At 45.2% G+C, this 20,320-nt stretch overlaps 3 protein-coding genes across 3 annotated transcripts in view; 2 read left to right on the top strand and 1 right to left on the bottom strand.

Moving 5' to 3' along the window:
* Positions 1-20,320, top strand: part of LOC135369839 (probable cationic amino acid transporter) — a 152,975-nt gene that overhangs the window by 108,828 nt on the left and 23,827 nt on the right. The window contains exons 3-4 of the mRNA XM_064603393.1: positions 8,928-9,277; positions 10,000-10,137. Of these exons, the coding sequence (XP_064459463.1) occupies positions 8,928-9,277; positions 10,000-10,137 (488 nt within the window). The remainder of the gene's footprint in view (positions 1-8,927; positions 9,278-9,999; positions 10,138-20,320) is intronic.
* On the top strand, positions 15,044-16,666 carry LOC135369842 (protein D3-like). Its single transcript, XM_064603396.1, has 2 exons — positions 15,044-15,413; positions 16,291-16,666. The coding sequence occupies exons 1-2, from the start codon at positions 15,066-15,068 to the stop codon at positions 16,636-16,638; spliced, it is 696 nt and encodes a 231-aa protein (XP_064459466.1). The 5' UTR covers positions 15,044-15,065; the 3' UTR covers positions 16,639-16,666.
* Positions 17,178-17,852, bottom strand: LOC135369843 (protein D3-like). Its single transcript, XM_064603397.1, has one exon. It carries the CDS (start codon positions 17,772-17,774, stop codon positions 17,244-17,246), a length of 531 nt encoding a protein of 176 aa, XP_064459467.1. The 5' UTR covers positions 17,775-17,852; the 3' UTR covers positions 17,178-17,243.

Raw genomic sequence — 20,320 nt, 5'->3', positions numbered from 1 at the left:
TTTTTTTCTTTTTTTTTTTTTGAGTACTGCACTATTCAACTCTCGCGTTCCGCATGGTGTGTCGATGTAAAGGTCGATGACACCACAGTTCAAAGAGTTACTGACTTTCATACCTGCTTATGTGCTTTAAAAGTCTTGTGTACTGTGTAACGCAACGAACGTAGTACATTTGGTCGCGGCACGCTGAACGTCACACCTGAAGGAATGTAGGCTAGTACTACATGAAAGCTTGTGAACATTAGAGAAGGCTTCACTCTTGGATTTCCTGCATATCACATTTGGTGTCCAAAGATTTCTGAATGCGGTTTAACAAGCCTTTAAATTACGCAGATTCGCAGTGGAAGATTTATTTATTGAAATAATAAGAGCTCGTATATACTACAGGCGAAGAATGTGGAGGAGTGGGTCAAGATCCATTTGGCAAAAGTAACAACAAAAATAGAAAACACTGACATGAAATGCAGTCCACTGCGTGAAAGCTTGTGTCCATTAAAGGAAAGCTTCAGTGTTTTATATTTTTCTTGTTACTTATACTACAAGCGAGGAAGAATGGTTCTGAAAAGCATCTTTGACTTTTTTTTTTTTTTTCCCAATTTGCGTGGATATTCTCTAAGTCGGCTTCGCCGCATGCTCCGAAGGACAAGGTAAAGCGCAGTTTACAGGATCGACATGCAAGCAGCATGTTGGCTTGACCTCGCGCTTGCAAGTGCAAGGTGAAAAATACTTTACGGGATTGACATGCAATTGCAAAGTGGAATTCCTCTGTACACAAGGTGTGGTACACAAACAGTGGGTCGGCTTCACCTCATGCTTAGGGGCGCTGGGTAAAGTGCACTACGCAAAACCACACACATGGAAAGGGGACTTCGCCTGATACTTAGAAGTGCGAGGTGAAGAACACTTTACAGGACTCTCAAGCAAACAGGAAGTCGGCTTCGCCTTGTGCGCGCAATTGCTAGGTGAAGCACACATCAAAGAACCGACGTTGAAAAACAGCAGGTGAGCTTCACCTCATGCTTACGTGTGTTAGGTGAAGCCTACTTTACAATACCAAAATCTAAACAGGAAATTGACTTCACCTCACACTTGCAAGTGAATATGTGAAGCAGAAGCACTTTCTTTTTTTTTTAATTCCGTGTTAACGCCGCGAAGCAACTGTGGCTATGAGCAGCGTACAGATTTGAACAGATGCAGAGAGGACAACAGGAAGGAGAGGAGGACAGGGGGGTTACTATGCGTCCTGGGCGGACTTCAGAGGGAACTGTGCCAACATTCGCCAATCCCATTCCCAGTGATTATTCTCCATTCCGAGATTATTCCTCGACTAGCGGAAACGTAGTTCTATGTTCACGACCGTGAATTTCACAGTCTGTACCCGTCTCCTGTGTGAGCATATGACAAAAAAGGTTACCCAATGCTTGTTTGAGATGCCTCGGTCGGCTGTCCTTCAATTCGCTTTTCGAGCTCACACACACCGATTTTGATACCACATTCTAAGAGTTACCTCATTAGACTCTCTAATATAAGTAATCCGGTCATTTTTAAAATGCGTGTCAGTTGGGGCACTGTGTTTAAGTTGCAGTGCCGGATTTAGGGGAGGGCATGACGGGTCACTTGCCCCGGGGCCCCCACCACAAAGGGGCCCCCACCAGTAGAGGTCTTGTCCAAGAGAAATCTGTTTTGCATGCCTGAAACGCATCCCTGAAACGGAAACTTGGTAAAAATCTGTCCTCCGTCCACGCATATCGACCCCGAATAACACATTGGATAGATATAGAATACACGAGTGAGCCCCCCACTGCACAGTGCCCCGGGGCCCCCACCACTGTAAATCCGGCACTGTTAAGTTGTACAATTTTACTCGTCCGTCTAGGCACATGTTGACACGGTTTGTACAACACCACATGTTCTAGAATTCAGTGCACACCTGGCATTCTTTAGAGCCTTTGAATTATTTTCTGCCCGAAAACTTTCAAAATTTTCAAGACCGCACAAGATCTGGCGTACACATTTTGAGATACGCACTGGAAATACGCAGCCTTGCGCAATACAATATTTCATGGAGCCGCGCACATTACTGATATCATCATTACTTCAATTATTTCCTGTCTAGAGTATTAAGTTCGACAGGCAGGGGATTTGAATAAAGAAAGCATTGCCCCTACCTCTATAAGCGCAATTCTACAAAATATGCTCATGCCGAATAATCGAGTGCAATAATATTATTCACAAAGTGCCGTGGGCTCTACTAAAATATTATATTAAGCTGCAGGACGACACTAAACTTTAAACGCGCTTTTACGCGGAACATTTCTTCGACATGGCCTCGCTTTTCTAAATATTTTATGAGGGGAGATATAAAGGTATTTACGTGTTTTATGTATATTTTGTTTATATCTGTGAACATTCCCAGCGTTAGGGAAGAAAAAAAGTTAAGCCTGGAATGCTGTCGATACGTCGGATACTCGATCTAAATTTTCGCAGTATAATGATGGATTATCGTTGGCACTACTAATAGCTGTCACGCATTCATGGCAGATAATGGCGTCTGGCGTAAGAGAGGAAGGAAAAGTAAACAGACGACACACTTTTCTGAAGCCAATCTTAAGAAGGGGAACAAGAAACTACATTGGACAGGCGCAGCTGTTAGCGCGGCCACGACGTGTCGCTAATCCTCTTCGGTCTGGCAACAGAGAGCGAAGTCTGTGGCAGACGACATGGTTTTGGTTTCGTTTTCTTCTTTTCCGATTTTTCTCTGCCGGACAGAAACCGTAATTGCCGAACTTAAGCGGTTTAGTGTTGAAGGTCACGTTGTATTGATCTTGGTATTAATCCTTCGTGCCTGCTTCTATATTTCATTTTCTTGGTTTGCTTTGGTGAAAGAAAGCAAAATAGAATGGAGCTTCGTTTTTTAACTTTCCAAAATATTATTCTAGGCCCCTGTTCGTAGGACGCAGCTGCTGTTTAAATCCGGCTTATTCTATGCATATGATTGCCACAGCGGATAGTCAAAGATTTTTTTTTCTTCACTATAATGGTTATACGTGCCTTATATCTATGCGGCTTAAAAACTCAGTTCCTGATAACCTCATCTCCATAAGCGAGAGCATAGTGCTTCTCGCTGCTTCTGGTTCATCTTTGCCATGCAATGCAAACGTACTAGTCAATGCAATTTTACATTACTTTTTCTTACGTGCATGGGACATGCGCACAAAGCCCCTAACGCACAAAACGGACGAATTTTAAGATATTCTTCGACCCCACCATGAAACTTCCTGCACGACGTATCGAGCATTTGGAAAAGAAGTTGGTCATTCGAGACATCTTAGTGAATTAATATATTTTAAGCCATCATGTTCAACGCTACGTTGGAGCAATTTTTAAGATACCGCATTAATTATTATTTAGATTGTCATAGACGTACAACTTTATAAATATGACAGAGTACATTCAACGACGCAGAAAGAATAATAATAATAACAGAAACCTTCAAACTGGAAAATGGGTAATTAGAGACAAACTAAAAAAGAAAATAGACTTCGGTATTGGAGGTAAAAAAAAAAAAACTAACAGTGCCCAAGAAAGATTAATGGTTTCTGCGTGAAACCTGAGCTGGAATTTTCGATCATGGCATACCGCGGTCGTTCATTAAGAGGGAATACAAGCTCCCTCTCCCCCCCCCCCTCCCCCACGTGCATTTTTTATGGCGCGCGATTTGATGCTTTTTCTCGGCAATCAACGGTCAAATTTTGATACCTGTGGTATCGTTGGAAAGAGGACGACAAGATGTGGGGCGTGTAGGGACCGGTATTTTAGAATTTGTCTTAGGCTTCTTGTAGATACCCTCCAAATTTTTGATCATTAAATAACTGAGAACAATTTCAAAATTCCGAGCACCACATGTGTAAGCTTCGCAACCGTCGTACGCGTAACTCGTGCGTATAAAAAGAAATACGAAGCTTCGTTATCGTCGTAGGGCACTTATGCCAGGGGCCCGCTCTGACCGAGGGACGCAGAGTCGAGATAACACGTCTTCACACTTCGAGCTTCGAGAACAGACTCCTTTATTTCACACTATGTACAGTAAACGAAATCGGAGCATTGGTTTACGTGAGTTACAATATGTTGCTTTAGGCACGTACAGATCACCCTGTCGGGGAAGCGTACCCTGGCCCGTGGTATCCCCTTGCAAGTTATGACCAACGTGTCAATGAGGGCAAACACACGCACTTGCCGTGTTTATGTCTTGGCGTGTCAGAGTACAGCTCACACATGTTACAGATCTTGTCGTCTCCTTTCGAGTAAGAGCACTCGCATTAAAATCTGACCCCCTGGTTACGGAGAAAAAGCTTCAAATATGCGCCATACACACAATGCATGTTCACTCTAAGAAAAACAAAAGGAGTAAAATAGAGAGTAATTGCCGCTTCTAGTCCCCTAGACTGCAATTACTCCCCATTTTAGTCCCCTAACGCCGACATTTACTCCTCAAGACTGCAAATAGTCACTGGACTTCGCAAGTGCTCCTCCGAATGCAACAGTCTGCGCAAATATGTGCTCTTGGTCAATTTGATGGAATAAGTCTATATAACTTAGCTAACCTAGCAATTTTCCACCCACACAGAGTAAGAAACGATTAGCGCTTTTTTCTTCGCAAATAGTGCCCTATATGTATGTCGCAAGATTTTATGTCACTCGATATATCACGGTTGACGGCTTGATTCAAAGTATTTTCATGCATGCACACGAATTACGTACCTGGGACTCTTACAACAGAGCGTGAAATGCAGTTCCACACTTTGTAACATGCATTTACTCCCGTGGATTTACTCCCTAAAGGGAGTATTTTTGTTGCAATGCATTTAGTCCCCAAAGGAGTAAAATTACCCCCTTTTTTTTTTTTAGTGTGGGGGACAGCGGCGATTAGTTTTACGATGCCTGGTGTACACACTGCGCATGAATACAATTCATGTTTTGATGCTTGTTGTCATGCATAGATGCGTATGATACAAGAATAAACGGGGTACATCGTGCGTCTCTGTCTGCGTGGGTTCACAAATGTGTTATGCCATTTTCTCTGAGCGTTGACACGTCGCTCCATCCATTTACTGCTATCAAAAATGCATTTCTTCTATCTCATTATTGCAAACACACATCCACGCTGTCGTTTAGTCGTAACTGTCTCCTTTAATCATGAGAGTGCACAATTATTTCCCCAGGCTCCCCGCCCAGGCAGCTCCGTTGGGGAAGCGTTAGTTTGGGTGTGAACCTGCGTTGTTCTATGCGCTGTAAATAAGAAGCACGCGCGGTACAACTTTGATACGCCTTCGGGCCAACCGGTCTTCCTGTCTAATGCTGTGTGATGATGTTTCGGGTATGATATTCGGAGTGATAAGTAATTACTGATAAATACAGGGAAGCAGATTAATTGTGTAGGATAAAGCCATTTCTGGATATCAGCGTACGCTACTTTTGCAATTTATCACTCTCACGTTAGATTATGTCATTATGCAGAATTGTATAGCCTTCGCACTGAACAGATAAAGAATTTAAATAAACGGTGTGTGGCATTCGCAAAAAAAAAAGAAAGAAAGAGAGAGAGAAAGAACTATGCGTTCGAAGGAAGGACACATCTGGCCAGAGTCCGCGGACATCATGCACCATTACTATACCAGATTACAGTGAACCCTCGTTAATATGACCCCCGATAATCTGACATACGCGCTTTACGACCATACTCCTGGGGAACAATGCTGTGAAACACCTGCAAATCCCCCCGTTAATATGACAATTCCGCGTTATGACCAAAATTTTCGGGAACGACCATGGTCATAATAACGAGGGTTCACTGTATACCATAACATTTTCCTTACATCATAATTATTAGCAGTGAATCAATGGCTTTTATATGGCTGTCCTTTCGTTTATTGAAACTGAACGATATCCGAATCAGCCGTTTCACAGACACGGCCACAGATTCTTGCTAAACGAAGCTTCACATTGCAGCCCCCTGCATGGTTGAAAGAAAGGACCTCTGTGATACTAAGAGAACGTTTCCCCACCGCGTAATCACGTTTTACTTCTACACATCCCCTACCATTTCGACACTCAGTAACCTTCCTCCTAGTACCGTCCTCTAATCCCTTACGAAGACCTCTACCCTACCCATAATTTAGGTCATTACCAACTCCCACCTCGTCTCACTTTTCATGTCTCTGCCTTCCAACTTATTATCTTCTTCAAGTGGAAACAGAAGAGGGGGGGAAAAAAAGTAAGAGGTGCACGCACATGCTTCGGAATACGAAAGTATCCTGACCATCTCCCCTCGATGATAAATGGGACTGTTCATGTTCGGAAACGACAGGCTACCGTCTTTATTTTAATTGATGAGTCGTACCTCTCCGTTTTTCCCTTTCCTTCTATTCTCATTGCCTGTACTTTCTGGTATTTATATCCCTCGCTCTCTAGATACAAATTTGTTCCACGTTACGGATATAAGAAAACGTTCTGGAAAAGAACTTTGCGCGAAACAAATGACTCTGATACGCGTAGCGGCCGTCTCATCGAACTTTTTTTTTTTCGCTATCAAATTAAATGAACTCTGCCATATCTCTTTTCCCTAACGCCTTTGGCTCGATCCTGCCGTTTCTTTTCTTTTTTATATATCATTATTATTTTTTGTCTTTGTAAACGCGAATGGACCGCGACTCCGGGCACGAGAACAGCACCGTCGTCCGTTTCGACGAAAGATAAATCTTTGAACAGTTAAATACCGGTTTCATTTATTGCCAGCTCGCTCCGTCTATTGCAAACATGCGAAACTGGGTTTTCTCGCCCCTTTCGCTTTTTGGTGTCGCTGATAAGCCTCGCGCCTATAACGTCAAGTCGCCGTAGTAAACAAGCGCGATAATATTCTCCGCGTCGTGGTTATCGTTATTTGGGTGCCGTTAAGGAATCTCTCACGAGAATTGGAGCTCCGATTAGGCTTTCGCAAGGCAGTAATGTAATTGTCGTGCTTTCATTTGGGGACCCGACAGTTTTCATTTTATTTCTTCTTCTTCTTTGATTGTTCGCGAATGGGTGCGTTCCGAAGCGAACAGCGCGAGCGAAAAGACGATGACGAAAGGACGAAACATAAACGGAACATGACATAAACTTTTTTAAAAAATGTATCTGTTTTACGAAATTACACCAATTCACGAGCATTAATGCTACATATATGTGTCGGTGATTTGTTTGGGGACACTTCAGATTCTGTGTGTTTCGTCTGTGAGCTGTCGCGAAGAAAGTCGAAATATGGCGGTCGTCGAAAAAGCTAGACATATTTCAGCCTTTCGATGTCGTAAGCGCTGGAGACTTTGCGTTTATGTTTGTCTGTCTGTCTGTGTGGCAGTCACGACTTGGTTGGTTCTCATTACGTGCAAAGAAAGTTTCCCGTGCGAACTGTTTGCGACATTCTGTAACAACCCGTGTACTGCTCGTAGATACAGATTCCAATATTCTGTTACGGTTTCGAAGCGTTCAGAATATGACTATAGTGGGGTAAAGAGACAATCAATGCTGACTACTTTCTGTGCATTTCTTGCATTTCAACGCATATGGGCTGGTCAGCATCTGACATTCATTCCTGCCAAAACTTTTCATGCAATTAACAATTTTCATATACGATGGTGCTCCAGTGTTGCAGTGGCAACTTTTAATGAACAATCATGCTATACGGCATTTTATTTCGCCTTAAGTAATGCATAATAATAATAATAATAATAATAATAATAATACTCTTTATTAGCGTGCAAAAGAACAGCCAAAGCCTTGGTATTGGCACACGTAGATAATAAAGTACTTACAAATACACACACACACACACAAATATATATATATATATACATATACAGATTAAGCGGAACATAACATATTCAGGACATATTCAGGAACAAGAACATAACAGGAAAATATTCACATTGATACAATACCGTACAAACATACAGATATACAGTACATGGCACTAAAATGGAAGTAAAAAAAAACTACAGTCAAACTCCTTTATAGCGAACACCTTTTTAACGATAATACCACTACAGCAAATTTTTTTGCGGTCCCGCTGGAGCCCTATAGGTCTAATAATGGATATCCTTTTTAACGAAAATACCTTTACTGCACTTTTTTTTTTTTTTTTTTTGCTGTCCCCTGAGTTTCGTTGTAAAGGAGTTTGACTGTACAACTTCACAAGTCACTCAGTGAACACCAGAGGAGAGTTTTGAAAACGTTTGTATGGGAGTAAAGATATCAAGAGAGGGATGCACTGCGTCTGTCATTTGTTGAATTCGTGCGATCGGATTTGCCGACATATGGTGGGATAGGTACAATGTATTCGTGTGTCTGGTTACATTCACAGGTACGACGATATGAAGCTGATGTAATAAAGATGGTGTATCGAGAAAACTGTGTAAGATCTTATAGCAGAGCATAATATCGTGAAAACGGCGTCGCGTTGAGAGTGGTTCGAGGTTAAGAAATGACATTATCTCCCCGTAGACATGCATTCTAAATTCATGGCTCTTTCTCAAAAACACGCTATGTACAATGCGTAGAAACTTTTTCTGGACAACAATAATAATAATAATAAATACCCGGTTTGTTTGGGGTTACATCCCTTTGACCGTAGGAGAGATATGTCCGATCTGATTTTCTTGTTCGAAGTTGTTCACGGTAGCATTGACTCACCCTGTGAATTTTGAAAGCCCCCGCCACAGCAGATAATTTCTAAACTTCGCATACATTTCGGAGCATTTAATACGGAAAGGTACTAATGGCTGTGGTCATGCATGTAATCCTTAAAAAGGCTAAAGTTGCTTTTTTTTTTGTTAGAGTGTGGCAGTAAAACAACACGTTACTGAAACGGTCTCTTTTGCGCTTTATCGTTCCAGGCCTGTGCTACTCCGAACTTTCCACTCGGTTTCCAAGCGGAGGATCAGCGTACATGTACGCCTATGCGACGGCTGGCGAGCTCATTGCCTTTCTTGTGGGCTGGGCGATGGTGCTGGAGTACGGACTCGCCACCTGCCTCTCCGCCAAGGCGTGCAGTCGCTATTTGGCGGCCTTATATTACAACGCCCTTCATGCCTACCGCAAGGGGTCACCTCTGAGTCCTCCAGATCGACTTTTGTTTCAAGATTCTTTATCCAACTACCAAGTGCCCGGGTTCGACCCATGCCCCGATCTCGTGGCAGCTGTCACTCCCCTGATTATTTGCGCCGTGCTTATCGCGAAGCCTAAGGTACGTACTGCTCGGGACACGGTTGTCTAAAATCTCCAGCCCGTGGCCCGTGGCGGAGCGCGGAGCGATCCCCTATCGGCGATGTCGCGCACGAAGGAACTATACCAATACCCTCCCCGAGGGGAGGCCGCGCTGAACTGCTCTCCGTAGCAGACGACGCTAAGAATGCGATGGTACTCTCTCCCGACAGGTGGCGCTGCGTGGCCTTACCTCGGAGACTGTAATGGTATAGTTCCTTCGTGCGCGACGTCGCCGATAGGGGACTGCTCGGCCACGGGCTGGAGATTTTAGACAACCGTGTCCCCACGAGTACGTTTGTCTCGTTTGTTTCAATGGTAGTAGGTATGAAAAGTTGACAAGTGAAAGTGCAATAGGTTGGACGGTGACGAAGACCAAACTGCACAATGCGATGGGATATGAACAGAGAGAAATCACTGTTCAAGTCTACGAGAAGAGGCTTCTCGTTTCCTATATTAAATAATTGTAATAGCGAAGTATCTAAATCACTCGATATCGTTACCAATTAACTAGTTAATCAGTTATCCGCGTTATAAGCGGATACTTCTGGTAAATGAACGTACCCGCTCTCTTCTTATTCGGAATATTTGTTGCACGTCTGCCTGCGGAGCTGTCGATATGGAATTTATAATCACATTACGCGAACGATAACGGTAGAATTTTCTTTTTGCTGTTCATTCTGTCTCTTTTGCTGTTTCTTTTAGGCCTTCGTTCTATTCTTAAATACCTCCGCTATCGTCAACATCTTTGTGCTGGTGGCGCTGCTGTTGACGGGATTCTTCAAGATGGACGCCGATAACTGGACAGCCGGTTCCGGATTCTTCTCAAATGGAATCGTCGGGGTGAGTCCTTTATTGTTTAACTGTCTTTCACAAAACGCACTGCACCATAATAGTACAGCAAGATTTGCAACATGGTGATCCACGTTGCAGTGATCATGTCTCGTCTGCTGGCGCGGGATCTTTAACGAAAAAAGAAAAAGAAAGAACACGTGTTTTCGACGCTTCAGAAGGAGCACTCGACATACTAATGGCGAATTCGGGTGGACATTTCATGGCAACACGGCCTAGCGCTCGGAAATTGCTAGGTTGGCGCTCGAGCTGGATCACGTGACCTTTGCCACCCGAACATGAGTAATGAGTAGTTTGTAATGTAATGCATTACTTTTGATATTATGTAATTTGTAATGTAATTTCATTACATTTTGTCCGTAATTTTAATGACATTACTCATTACTTTATACAAAAGGATCGAGCCTGTGTTCTGTGTTGGCACTTGGCAGAACTGGTGGGTTAAAAGAATTTCAACCCCCACAATGAATTTCCAGCGCATTTCTCAACGCAGTTACGATTAGGCTCGCAGTAATGACTTCGTAATGCCATTAGTAATGTAATTTTATTACATTTCAATTGCAGTAATGAGTAATGTAGTTTAATTAAATTCTAGCTGGAGTAATGGGTAATGTAATTTAATTACATTTTAGGAGTAATTTACCCAGGTATGCTCTCATCGTTCATTCATGTTTGGTGCACCATTTCCCAGACCTTCGGGTTGTTTATGGGTACTTTATAAAAATAAATTATTATTATCATCATCATCATCATCGTCGTCGTTGTCTGCAGCGTGCCTGCCGTTCAACGAAGCACGCCGCACGGCAGCACGCCGAGTGAAAGAGAGAGAGAGAGAGAGAAAAAACGACAGACATTTTCCTAAAGATCCTGCGCCTCATCATAACCGATCACAGTGCACTTCAGGGGCGCAGGAAGTGCCCTGTCACAAGCGCAACGCGTCGCGAGATCGGCTTCCGCCTCACAACTTAATCGCTGCAGCGAAAATTGGCGGATACGCGGATGTGAGCACGTATCAGAAACGGTTGTCATGACGACAACCACTCTGCGAACTATTCATATCGCCCTCCAAGGTCGGAAATATGTCAACGAATGTCATAAGGGCTTCCTGAACCGCAAGCTGTCGTCGTCGTTTCCGCTGTGGGAATAGTAGAAACATTGTTGTAGCACGGGAAAGTTTGGCAGCTGTCTATGCCCTCCTTTTTTTTTTTAGTGGCACCCTGGCATTAATGCAGGTTGTATTAACCGTCCGTGCTTGCGCGTTATCGTATCCTTCAGTCGAAACAAGGTAGACCTAGAGTAAAAGTTATTTTTACTACAGCTGCATGGAAATAAGGGAAGTAACAGTGTTATTGCTGTTGTATAGAACAGTCAAAGGTATAGCAATGCGCGACCGCTAGGTAAACATAGTTATTTAATTTGTGCATATACAAAACAAGGAAAACGTTGACGAAAACGAATGATTTGATTTTTTTTTATAATTCGGTGTTAGCGCCGCAAAACAACCGTGGCTATGAGCAGCGCACAGACGTGTACAGATGGAGAGAGGACAGCAAGGAGGAGTGCGGGACAGGGGGGTTAGTATGTTTCCTGGGCCGACTTCAGGGGGAACAATGCGGACATTTGTCTGGAAAGTCTTCGGAAAACCCAGGGAAAACCTGAGACAGCACAGCCGGTGACAGGGTTCGAACCCGTGTCACCTCCCAGTCTCGCCGTGGAAAGCGATCATCCTAACCACTATGCCACGGGAGCTGGTTTGGTTTGATTTGTAAAAGAAAAAAAAATGGAGATGTTAGTCCCGAGCCACTCGGGACTGGCTACTCCGGGACGCATTATTTAGAAAAGAAGAAAGGGAAACTACACAAGGAAAACGAATCTGTACTCCCTGCACACTTTTTTTTTGTTACAGCTTGAAATGTATCCCCGTCAGTGGAGCTTGCAAGCTTACATCTAAAGCCGCACTCTTTACCTTTATCAATTACGGTAAATAAATTTATAGTAACCTCACGAAGCTACTTCATAGACAACCGCAGGTACCCTGAGCCACATGACGCAAACTGTTAATTTGTACAGCAGTTATAGTGACCGAGTTTATCACTTCGAAGGAGACCTTCCTGAAGTACAGCATAGATTGAAAAGGTGCTTTGCCGTAGTCAGTCATGTATATATCGAATTAGCGAGTAATCATGCATTGGTCTGTCATTAAGGAATACATAACGATCGCAATGGGATCACCCCGGAACGCCCAGTCCGTGAAGAGAACAATGAAGCGCTACGCACTTTATTTTAATTTTTTCTGCATTCTAATTAGTAGTCCTCTCGATGTGCGGTTGGCCATTAACGAATGTCTAGCCTTCTCCATAGAGATTATGCGAACGGGCTCTGCCGTTAAAGAGCTTCAATTAGCAATTTCCTTTCGTTCCGTCGCTTCTCCTACTTTGGTGGAAGAAAAGAAACTTAAAGGGAGGCCAAAAACCTTCCACCTCAGAGCTCTTCCCTTTGTTTCGCTGCGCAGCACTTAGGAACCGCTTCCAGAATAAGATCTGCTCAGCGGAGTATACGGATATGGTATTTGGTGGCGTAAAAATCGAAGTGGGTACTGTGTCGGATTAATTCTAGTGGCTCCTTAAATTGGGCCATCACGCCATCGTGAGTTGCGCATTGATAAAACGCTGTTACGGAAACTTGTCAACGCGATTTTTTTTTTTTTCGTTTTACTGGGCCATAACTGAACCCCAGACGCCCTCGTGCCATGCGACAGATATCCCTTGGAGAGGAATAGCAGAAATGCCGTGACAACTTTATCACCCTATCTCCATGATAAAGCAGCTGTCTGCGTTGTACGTCAAAGGCTAAATATTCATGTATCTGGACTGGAATTATGTGTGCATCGTTGCGTTGATTTCATCAACACGTTGATTCTAATAGTTCCATACAGTAGCCCACATACATAGCTTACAGCAAGAAGAAGTAGGTCTCCCCTATATCATTACACGCTTATCACTACATATAGTTTTTCATTTAGAAATATTCAATCTACATAGTTCCGTATACCCCATGGCCAATCTACCTTCGTGGATCACCACCACTGCGTGCATGAGGAAGACGACGAAGAATCCGCTCAAGCCATCATCTCATTCGTAGAAGAAGAAGGTATCAATTCCATTCGGAACTATACGTTCTGAATATGCTGCTCTACGTCGTGTTGGCGCTGTGCCTAACCTTCACCTTCGGACAGGACAGCATGGAACGTCAGCTCGAAAGGTTGGTCACGGACGAAATAATTCCCGACATCTTAGAGGACGTCCCGAACAACGTCGTCCTAGTCCACTACAAGGCACGAGTAGACGTCCTCCTGGGGAACACGCTCTACGCGCAGGAAACCCTCCAGAAGCCAGAGGCTGTCAACGTGAAGACCACTATGGGACACCACTACACGCTTCTCCTTGTGGACATTGACACGCCCAATCGGAGATCTCCTATCCAGCGGTCGTACAGACACTGGATGGTGGTCAATATACCGTGGACCATGGACGTCGACGCTGGACACACTGTTGACAGCTATATCGGACCGATGCCGCACAAGTCCTTGGGGAAACACCGTCTGGTGTTTCTCGTATTCTCGCAAGGAAGTCGACTGCTCGATACGACCCAACCCATTGTGGAAAGTGTGAGGCACGGCTTCGACGTGCGAGCTTTTTACAGGACCGGTCAGTTTGCGAGTGTGGTTGGAGCCAATTATTTTCTGTCAGATGCCCGGCCAATGGCAATGCGGAGGCTCGAGCTGGACAATTCCGCGCAAACAATCACTACACATGTATGGATGGTGTTCTTACCTATCTGCTTAGTGACGTGGTAGACTGGGAAAGAATAAACTAAAGGATCACGATTGCAGTCAACAGACGGGCAACGTCACGACTAATAGTACCGCAATTAATGGTGTTCTTGGAGCAACAGCGCTAACCACCAGGGGGCACCACTATCCATCCAGCAGCAATGGGTAGGAATGAAATTGATAGCGTGTCAGGTTTAAAGGAACGTTAGTCAAAATGTGAATCGATAATCCCATCTTCTCGAAGACAGTGTTCAGGCAGGGCAGTGACTTCAAAGCAGGTCAAGTCCAAGGTTGCCTGAATCCTGTTGATACGACAGAAGGCACGGCAAGCGTTGCATTTGAGATCTGTGTAGGAGGCGCTTTCGTAGTTATCTGAAAGTGTTTCTTGTAATTGGAAGGGCGTCCGGTAGAACAAGAAGAAATGGCAACGAAAGGAAAGTTACCCAGGCAGCACAACATCTTGGCCCAATATTAGACCAATATTGGGCCAGTGTTGCCAATATCGGTCCAATATTGAGCCAAGGTGTTGTGCTGCTTCGGTAGGTAGCAAGCGACCTGTTAGTGACGATCCATGACTTCCATCCAAACACGAGCGAATTACCAGGCAGCACAATGTACTGAAAGTCAGTGCAATAGGGGTGGGCGGTATGCGTCTTATCAATGTTCTTTAGCTTCACGAGTCTGTTCGAGGCCTTCCACCTACCCGTCCACCCCTATTGCACTCGTCTTTCAGTACATTGTGCTGCTTGGGAAGGTAGGGGACGATAACAGACGTGTTTCCCAAGCAGCACAATCGAAAGTAGGTGGAACGGGTATGTGGGAAGCATTGAATAGACTAGTGAAACTAGAGAACATTGATAAGACACATACCGTCCACCCCTATTGCACTCGACTTTCAGTACATTGTGCTGCTTGGGTTGTGTTTGGCTGTTGCCATCCTCTACCTTGTCTCGGGTTTTGAAGTCATGGAAGAAACGGCAGTTCATTAACGTAGTCGTAGCGCGTGGTTCACTTGACGATAGGCACAGCTAACCACAATACAGATCGGAAAAAGAGGAAGAAGAAGAAGAAGAAGAAGATTCTCGCGATGGCGGTGCATCATCTTGCCAGACTGTTCGTCCTCATGTTCTCCTCCTTCGCCCAAGAGGTTGAGGACGACATAAATACTTTCATGACGAAAGTCGTTCAAGACGGCATCGTTCCCGACGTGATCCAGAGGACTCCGCAGGCCATGCTCACATTTTCTTTCATTAAAAAGGACGTTACCTTGGGTGCAGCGGTGACTCCAGAAGAAAGCTTCGAAAGCCCAATTGACGTTAGGTTTCCTCATACTGCTGGCAGTTACTACACCCTACTCATGCTGGGACCCGACGTCCCGTCCCGTAGTGACCCGTCGTTACGGAGCGTTTTGCACTGGCTTGTGGTCAATATCAAGGTATGCTTGGGCTCTTTGCGAGTGTGCTGCTGCTGTCAACAATAAGTTATTGTTAGGGATGGGTCAACCGAATCCCCGAATCCTAAGCGTGATTCGAGATTCAGGAATCCGAAACCCATTACCCAAAACGGCGAATTGAATCTTTCGAATCCACCAACCATGTTTTTTTTTTTTTTTAAGTGAACAAAAATATGCATTAATTTAAAACCAGCTGTGCTGTGCTTTCTTCTTTCTTCGTTCGCGCACAGTCCGCTGACCTCAGAGACCGCTTGGTTCCGACCATTATTAGGTGCACAACAGCAGCAGCACAGTGTGACCTGGTGTCGTGGTCACTTCTGTTTTAAGCACTACACTGCTTTGGCAGTCGGAAAAGGGCTATGAGTAATTCCGAGGTCAATAACATCAGGAGTAATCCCAAACCTTGGCGCCCTACTTCAACACGTGTCACCCTCTGCCTGAGGTATGTGTGTAGCCTCTCCCTGGGGCTACCCTGCGGGTCATGTGACGTGGTCATAATAACGAGAAGATAAGACCTGCGTTTGACCCTACTTGTGACAAAAATCTCAGTCATAGTCGGATAAGCGGATAGTCATACTAACGAGATGGATTTGCATGGCGGCGGAACGGTTCCCAAGAAAAACGGTCATAAAATGAGTATGTCAGATTATCGGGGGTCATATTAACGAGGGTTAACCCTCGTTAATATGACCCCCGATAATCTGACACACGCGCTTTAGGACCATACCCCTGGGGAACAATGCAGTGAAACCTTTGCAAATCCCCCCGTTAATATGACAATTCCGCATTACGGCCAAAATTTTCGGGAACGACCATGGTCATAATAACGAGGGTTCACTGTAGCTGTATTTCTCCGAAGGTTGGCAAAGCGTTTGACTCGGATCCTGTCGACTACAACACGGGCACAATATTGATGTACTACCATGGCCCACAGCCAACCAACGGCACCGGGCTCCATCGGGTCGTCGTCGTGGCGTACAAGCAAGATAAGATGATATACGACGCCGAGAAGCTGATCGTTCCCTTCAACGAACGTTACGGCTTCGCCTTGTCAAAGTTCGCTGCTGAGCAAGAACTTGGCGAGCCAGTTGCCTTGAACTATTTCGTTACTTCTAGAGAATCATTGAGCAAAGGAGAAGCGCTGGCTTCCCACTGGTGGACTTTGAATTGTGTGATCATTCTTCATGGTATCAGACTGTTAACGTAGCTTAATACAGTAAAATGCATAATCATGATATCGGATATCGGTGTCGTCGGTGACTTCAGGCCCTGTATCTACACTAAGAAAAACGGAGTAATTTTAGTTCCTTGGGGAACTAAATGCATTGCTAAATCCTTCAGGTCATGTATACTATAAGTGAAAAAGGAGCCACTTTAGTCCTTTTGTGGACTAAATGTATTGCGGTATGCTTGAGGCCCCCTATTTACACTCTAAGAAAAAAGTAATTTTAGTCTCTTGGTGGACTAAATGCATTGGTAAATCCTTCAGGCCCTGTATATGTACAGTATTGGTGCAATCCTACAACTCACGTTGTCCAAAGACACTGATGTAACAACTAGATGCCACCCACATTAAAAGCCGTCCAAGGATCACCTGCATTTTTAGAACCATAATCGAAACATGTTTTCGGCTGTGTTTCGACCGGATCCATCCTTGCAATGACACATAGGGAATGCTTGGCATGGCCACCGTCAGGCTCACATCCCCATATACGACACTACTACGACGCTAAACCTTGCTGGAAGTGCCTTCGTAAAAGGGACTTTATTTACCCAGCATTCCACTACAAATGGGAGAACCAGTAGACACGATCACTTGTTCTCAGCTAGAAAGAAATTGGCCGCGTAAGCTTGTCCAAGCTCCAGGTTTACGAGGAACTCTCTCAGGTTGAACTTGCCTCGTCCCTCGGGGACATCCACCGAGTCTTCGTTAATCCTGCGGCGTCCTTGCGCAAAGACGAGAAAGACATAGCGGTGGGGACCGCTGCCCCTAGGAGGAGTTGGTCCAGCGTACTCTGTGACGGGAGTGCCTGCCCTGAGGTCGCAGCTGGAAGGAATGTTGACGACCAGCCAGTGAAGCCAGTGTCGCATCTTTGGGTTCTGACGACTAGGCGCGTCCGGGTCCACCATCACCAGCGTGTAGAACGATCCGGCTTCTGCTCTGAAGATGACGCTGGTGGGTTCGTGAGCAGCCTGACTTGGCCTCAGGGTATTCCCCATGCGGACGTCGCCGTCATGGTAGGTGACGACGACCGCATTCCTGGGTACCTGAGAAATGACGTCCGGCACCAGGCCGTGAGACTTGATGTTGGGGAGTAGACTGAGAAGACTTGGGTCCGGCATGGTACCAATGGAATTCTTTGGTCACACTTCGTTGACTTCTCTCAAACATGCTTTCCATAGGCAAGGTGGCGCTCCGGTTTAGACAGAACCAGAGCCGTATATATATATATAGAGAGAGAGTTTGGTCATCTTTTGATCTTTTGTCGCTTCACGGGAGGAGCCTGTTTTGACGTCGAAGTCGCCGTTGCACCGCCCAAACAGCCTGAATCCAAACGAAATCTACTTCTCAGCGAGCAGATCTGCGCCACTTTGATGCAGTTCACCGGCTAGTCGACAGGTGCTTTTGTCGCGTTCAATGCAATGTACCACAATCGCTGGCTTATGACCCACAGGCGCCTGTGGTAAGGGGGACTTTGTTACCAAACTGAAAGGATTCAAGGACGAAGGGTTCTCGATGGACGCAATGCGCACGTGTCTACCCCCTTGTATCGTGAACAACGCTTTGCATCAACATGACGTCGGCGAGCGGTTGACGACTGGATAACAATAGAGCGCATCGAGGGAGGTCGTTCAGCTGTGGCGTCGCATGACGCGCTTCAGCATTAGGCTCCTCCTAATGGCCGATCTCTCTCTATAGACAGCTCCGGACAGAACAGTGTACTGATAGCAGAAGTGCGAACGCTGTTGAATCGCAATAAGTACCAGGCCTGCGGTAGTATCAAGGGGTTCTCGAGAAGCTTCTGCCTAGATTTCATCATAAGTTATAAGTCTAATAGTGTGCTAAAGAGAAAGTGATACGTGTATGGTATTCGTAATCATCTTGGCTTGGAACGGCTGCTAGGTGCCTGCGTCTCTTTGAGTGATACGCTATCAGCAACTGAAGCTTATCACCAGCGTACCGTCAGAGAAACACCTCATTTTAACTACATAGTGTTCTTTTCGTAAAATTAGAAATATGTTTAGCTATGCAGGGAATGTTACTGCGCCACGAGTGGCGCCATTGAATAACATGTTTTCTGTAATTACATAAAAGCACCATATTAAAGCCATAGCTGTATGGCGCCTATCAACGTTGACAGTCGTTTAGGTCCGTCCGTAACAGTTGTGAGGAAAGAAGGAAAAGTAAAGAAATGAAGAAGAGAATGAAAAAGATGGAAAAAGAAGAAGGAGGAACTAGTACGCTAGCATGCCTGAAACACAAGAAAAAGAAGAAGAGGCTTACGGCCATCTTTTGAAAGGAAGAACGGGAAATAGGATGACTGCCAGAGACGGAGGAAAGAAAAAGAAGAAGCTCACCTCTCTCATCCTCTGATGGTTCTCATCTCTCATCCTCACTTTCGCCCACCTACTGACCCGTGCTACCAAGAAGGAGAAGAAGAAGAAGCGTCCTAGTCACCAGCCCGCTTGTTCTTTAGCAGTTTGATCAATTTGTTGAAGTCAATTTTTTACAATACAATATTTCGCGTTCAGTTCGCGTCAATATTAAATAGGAACGCCGTTAACGGCATTCTGATATACATATATGGTCAAATAAAACGTGCACTACATGGTGTTAGCATATAGCATGCTTTGCCAAATTACCACGAGGTACACGCTTAAAAGGCACAAAAAGCTAAAATACGAACGATCACGACACGTCACGCTTCTCTCCTTTATACCTGAGTCCGGGTCTGGATGGCAAAACGACGAGAACGCAGATGAAGGAAAAGAACGAACACACCTGCGCGCGCAGAAGGCGTGTCCGTCCGCCAGCTGTTCCAGACGTAACGAGCCGTTCGTCTTCGCTTCCAGCCTCGATATCATGGCGGCCTTTCTAGCCCTCTTTCTGCTACCGCTATTCGTTCCTTTCAGCGACGCTTCGGTAAGCGAGCACCTCGAAAAGAACCTCACACACCTGAAAACCTCGAAGATCGTCCCTGACGTCATACCTAGCGTGCCCTCGAAAGCTGTGGTCGTAGTCTACCCAAAGGAAGAAATCAAGTTCGGAAACGTTCTCTCGGTTAAGGACGCTTACCTGGAGCCGAACATCTTCTTCGACGCCGTGTGGAATGAATATTACACGATCATCATGCTGGACCCCGACGCGCCATATCCGAGAAAGCCATCGATGCGCCACTGGCTGCACTGGCTGGTGGTCAACATCAAGGGGTCAAGTTCCATCCACTCCGGGATCACACTGGCCACGTACGAAGGACCGTCTCCGCCCAGAGGTTCGGGAAAGCACCGTTACGTGTTCTTGGTGTATCGTCAAGGAAGTGATCTCATCAACGACAATGCACTCCAACCCGTGTTCAAGAGAAGTAGTTGGAAGTTAAAGCGTTTCTTGGACGACGCCGGGATCAAGACTTTGCACGCGGCCAATTATTTTCTCTGCGAAAGGCCCTAGGGTGATCGCCGGTGTCATGTGGACGGTGTATGAGAGCCGAGTAGGGAGGTGTCGGGTGGATTTTTAATAAACACCCGGTTAATTCTTGGTAATTTCTCCGTGTTTATCTTCATGGCGGCACTTGGAACGGCGTGATGGAGTTGACCGAGGTTGGTGGGCACGATAGCGTGGCGTGAAGCGACTTTCGATTAGAAGAAAGGCATCACATTGCAGGTCACTC

Source organism: Ornithodoros turicata, chromosome 10, assembly GCF_037126465.1.
Source record: "Ornithodoros turicata isolate Travis chromosome 10, ASM3712646v1, whole genome shotgun sequence".
NCBI lineage: Eukaryota > Metazoa > Arthropoda > Arachnida > Ixodida > Argasidae > Ornithodoros > Ornithodoros turicata.
The sequence above is the reverse complement of the archived record's forward strand: the minus strand, read 5'-3'. Positions and strand labels throughout refer to the sequence as shown.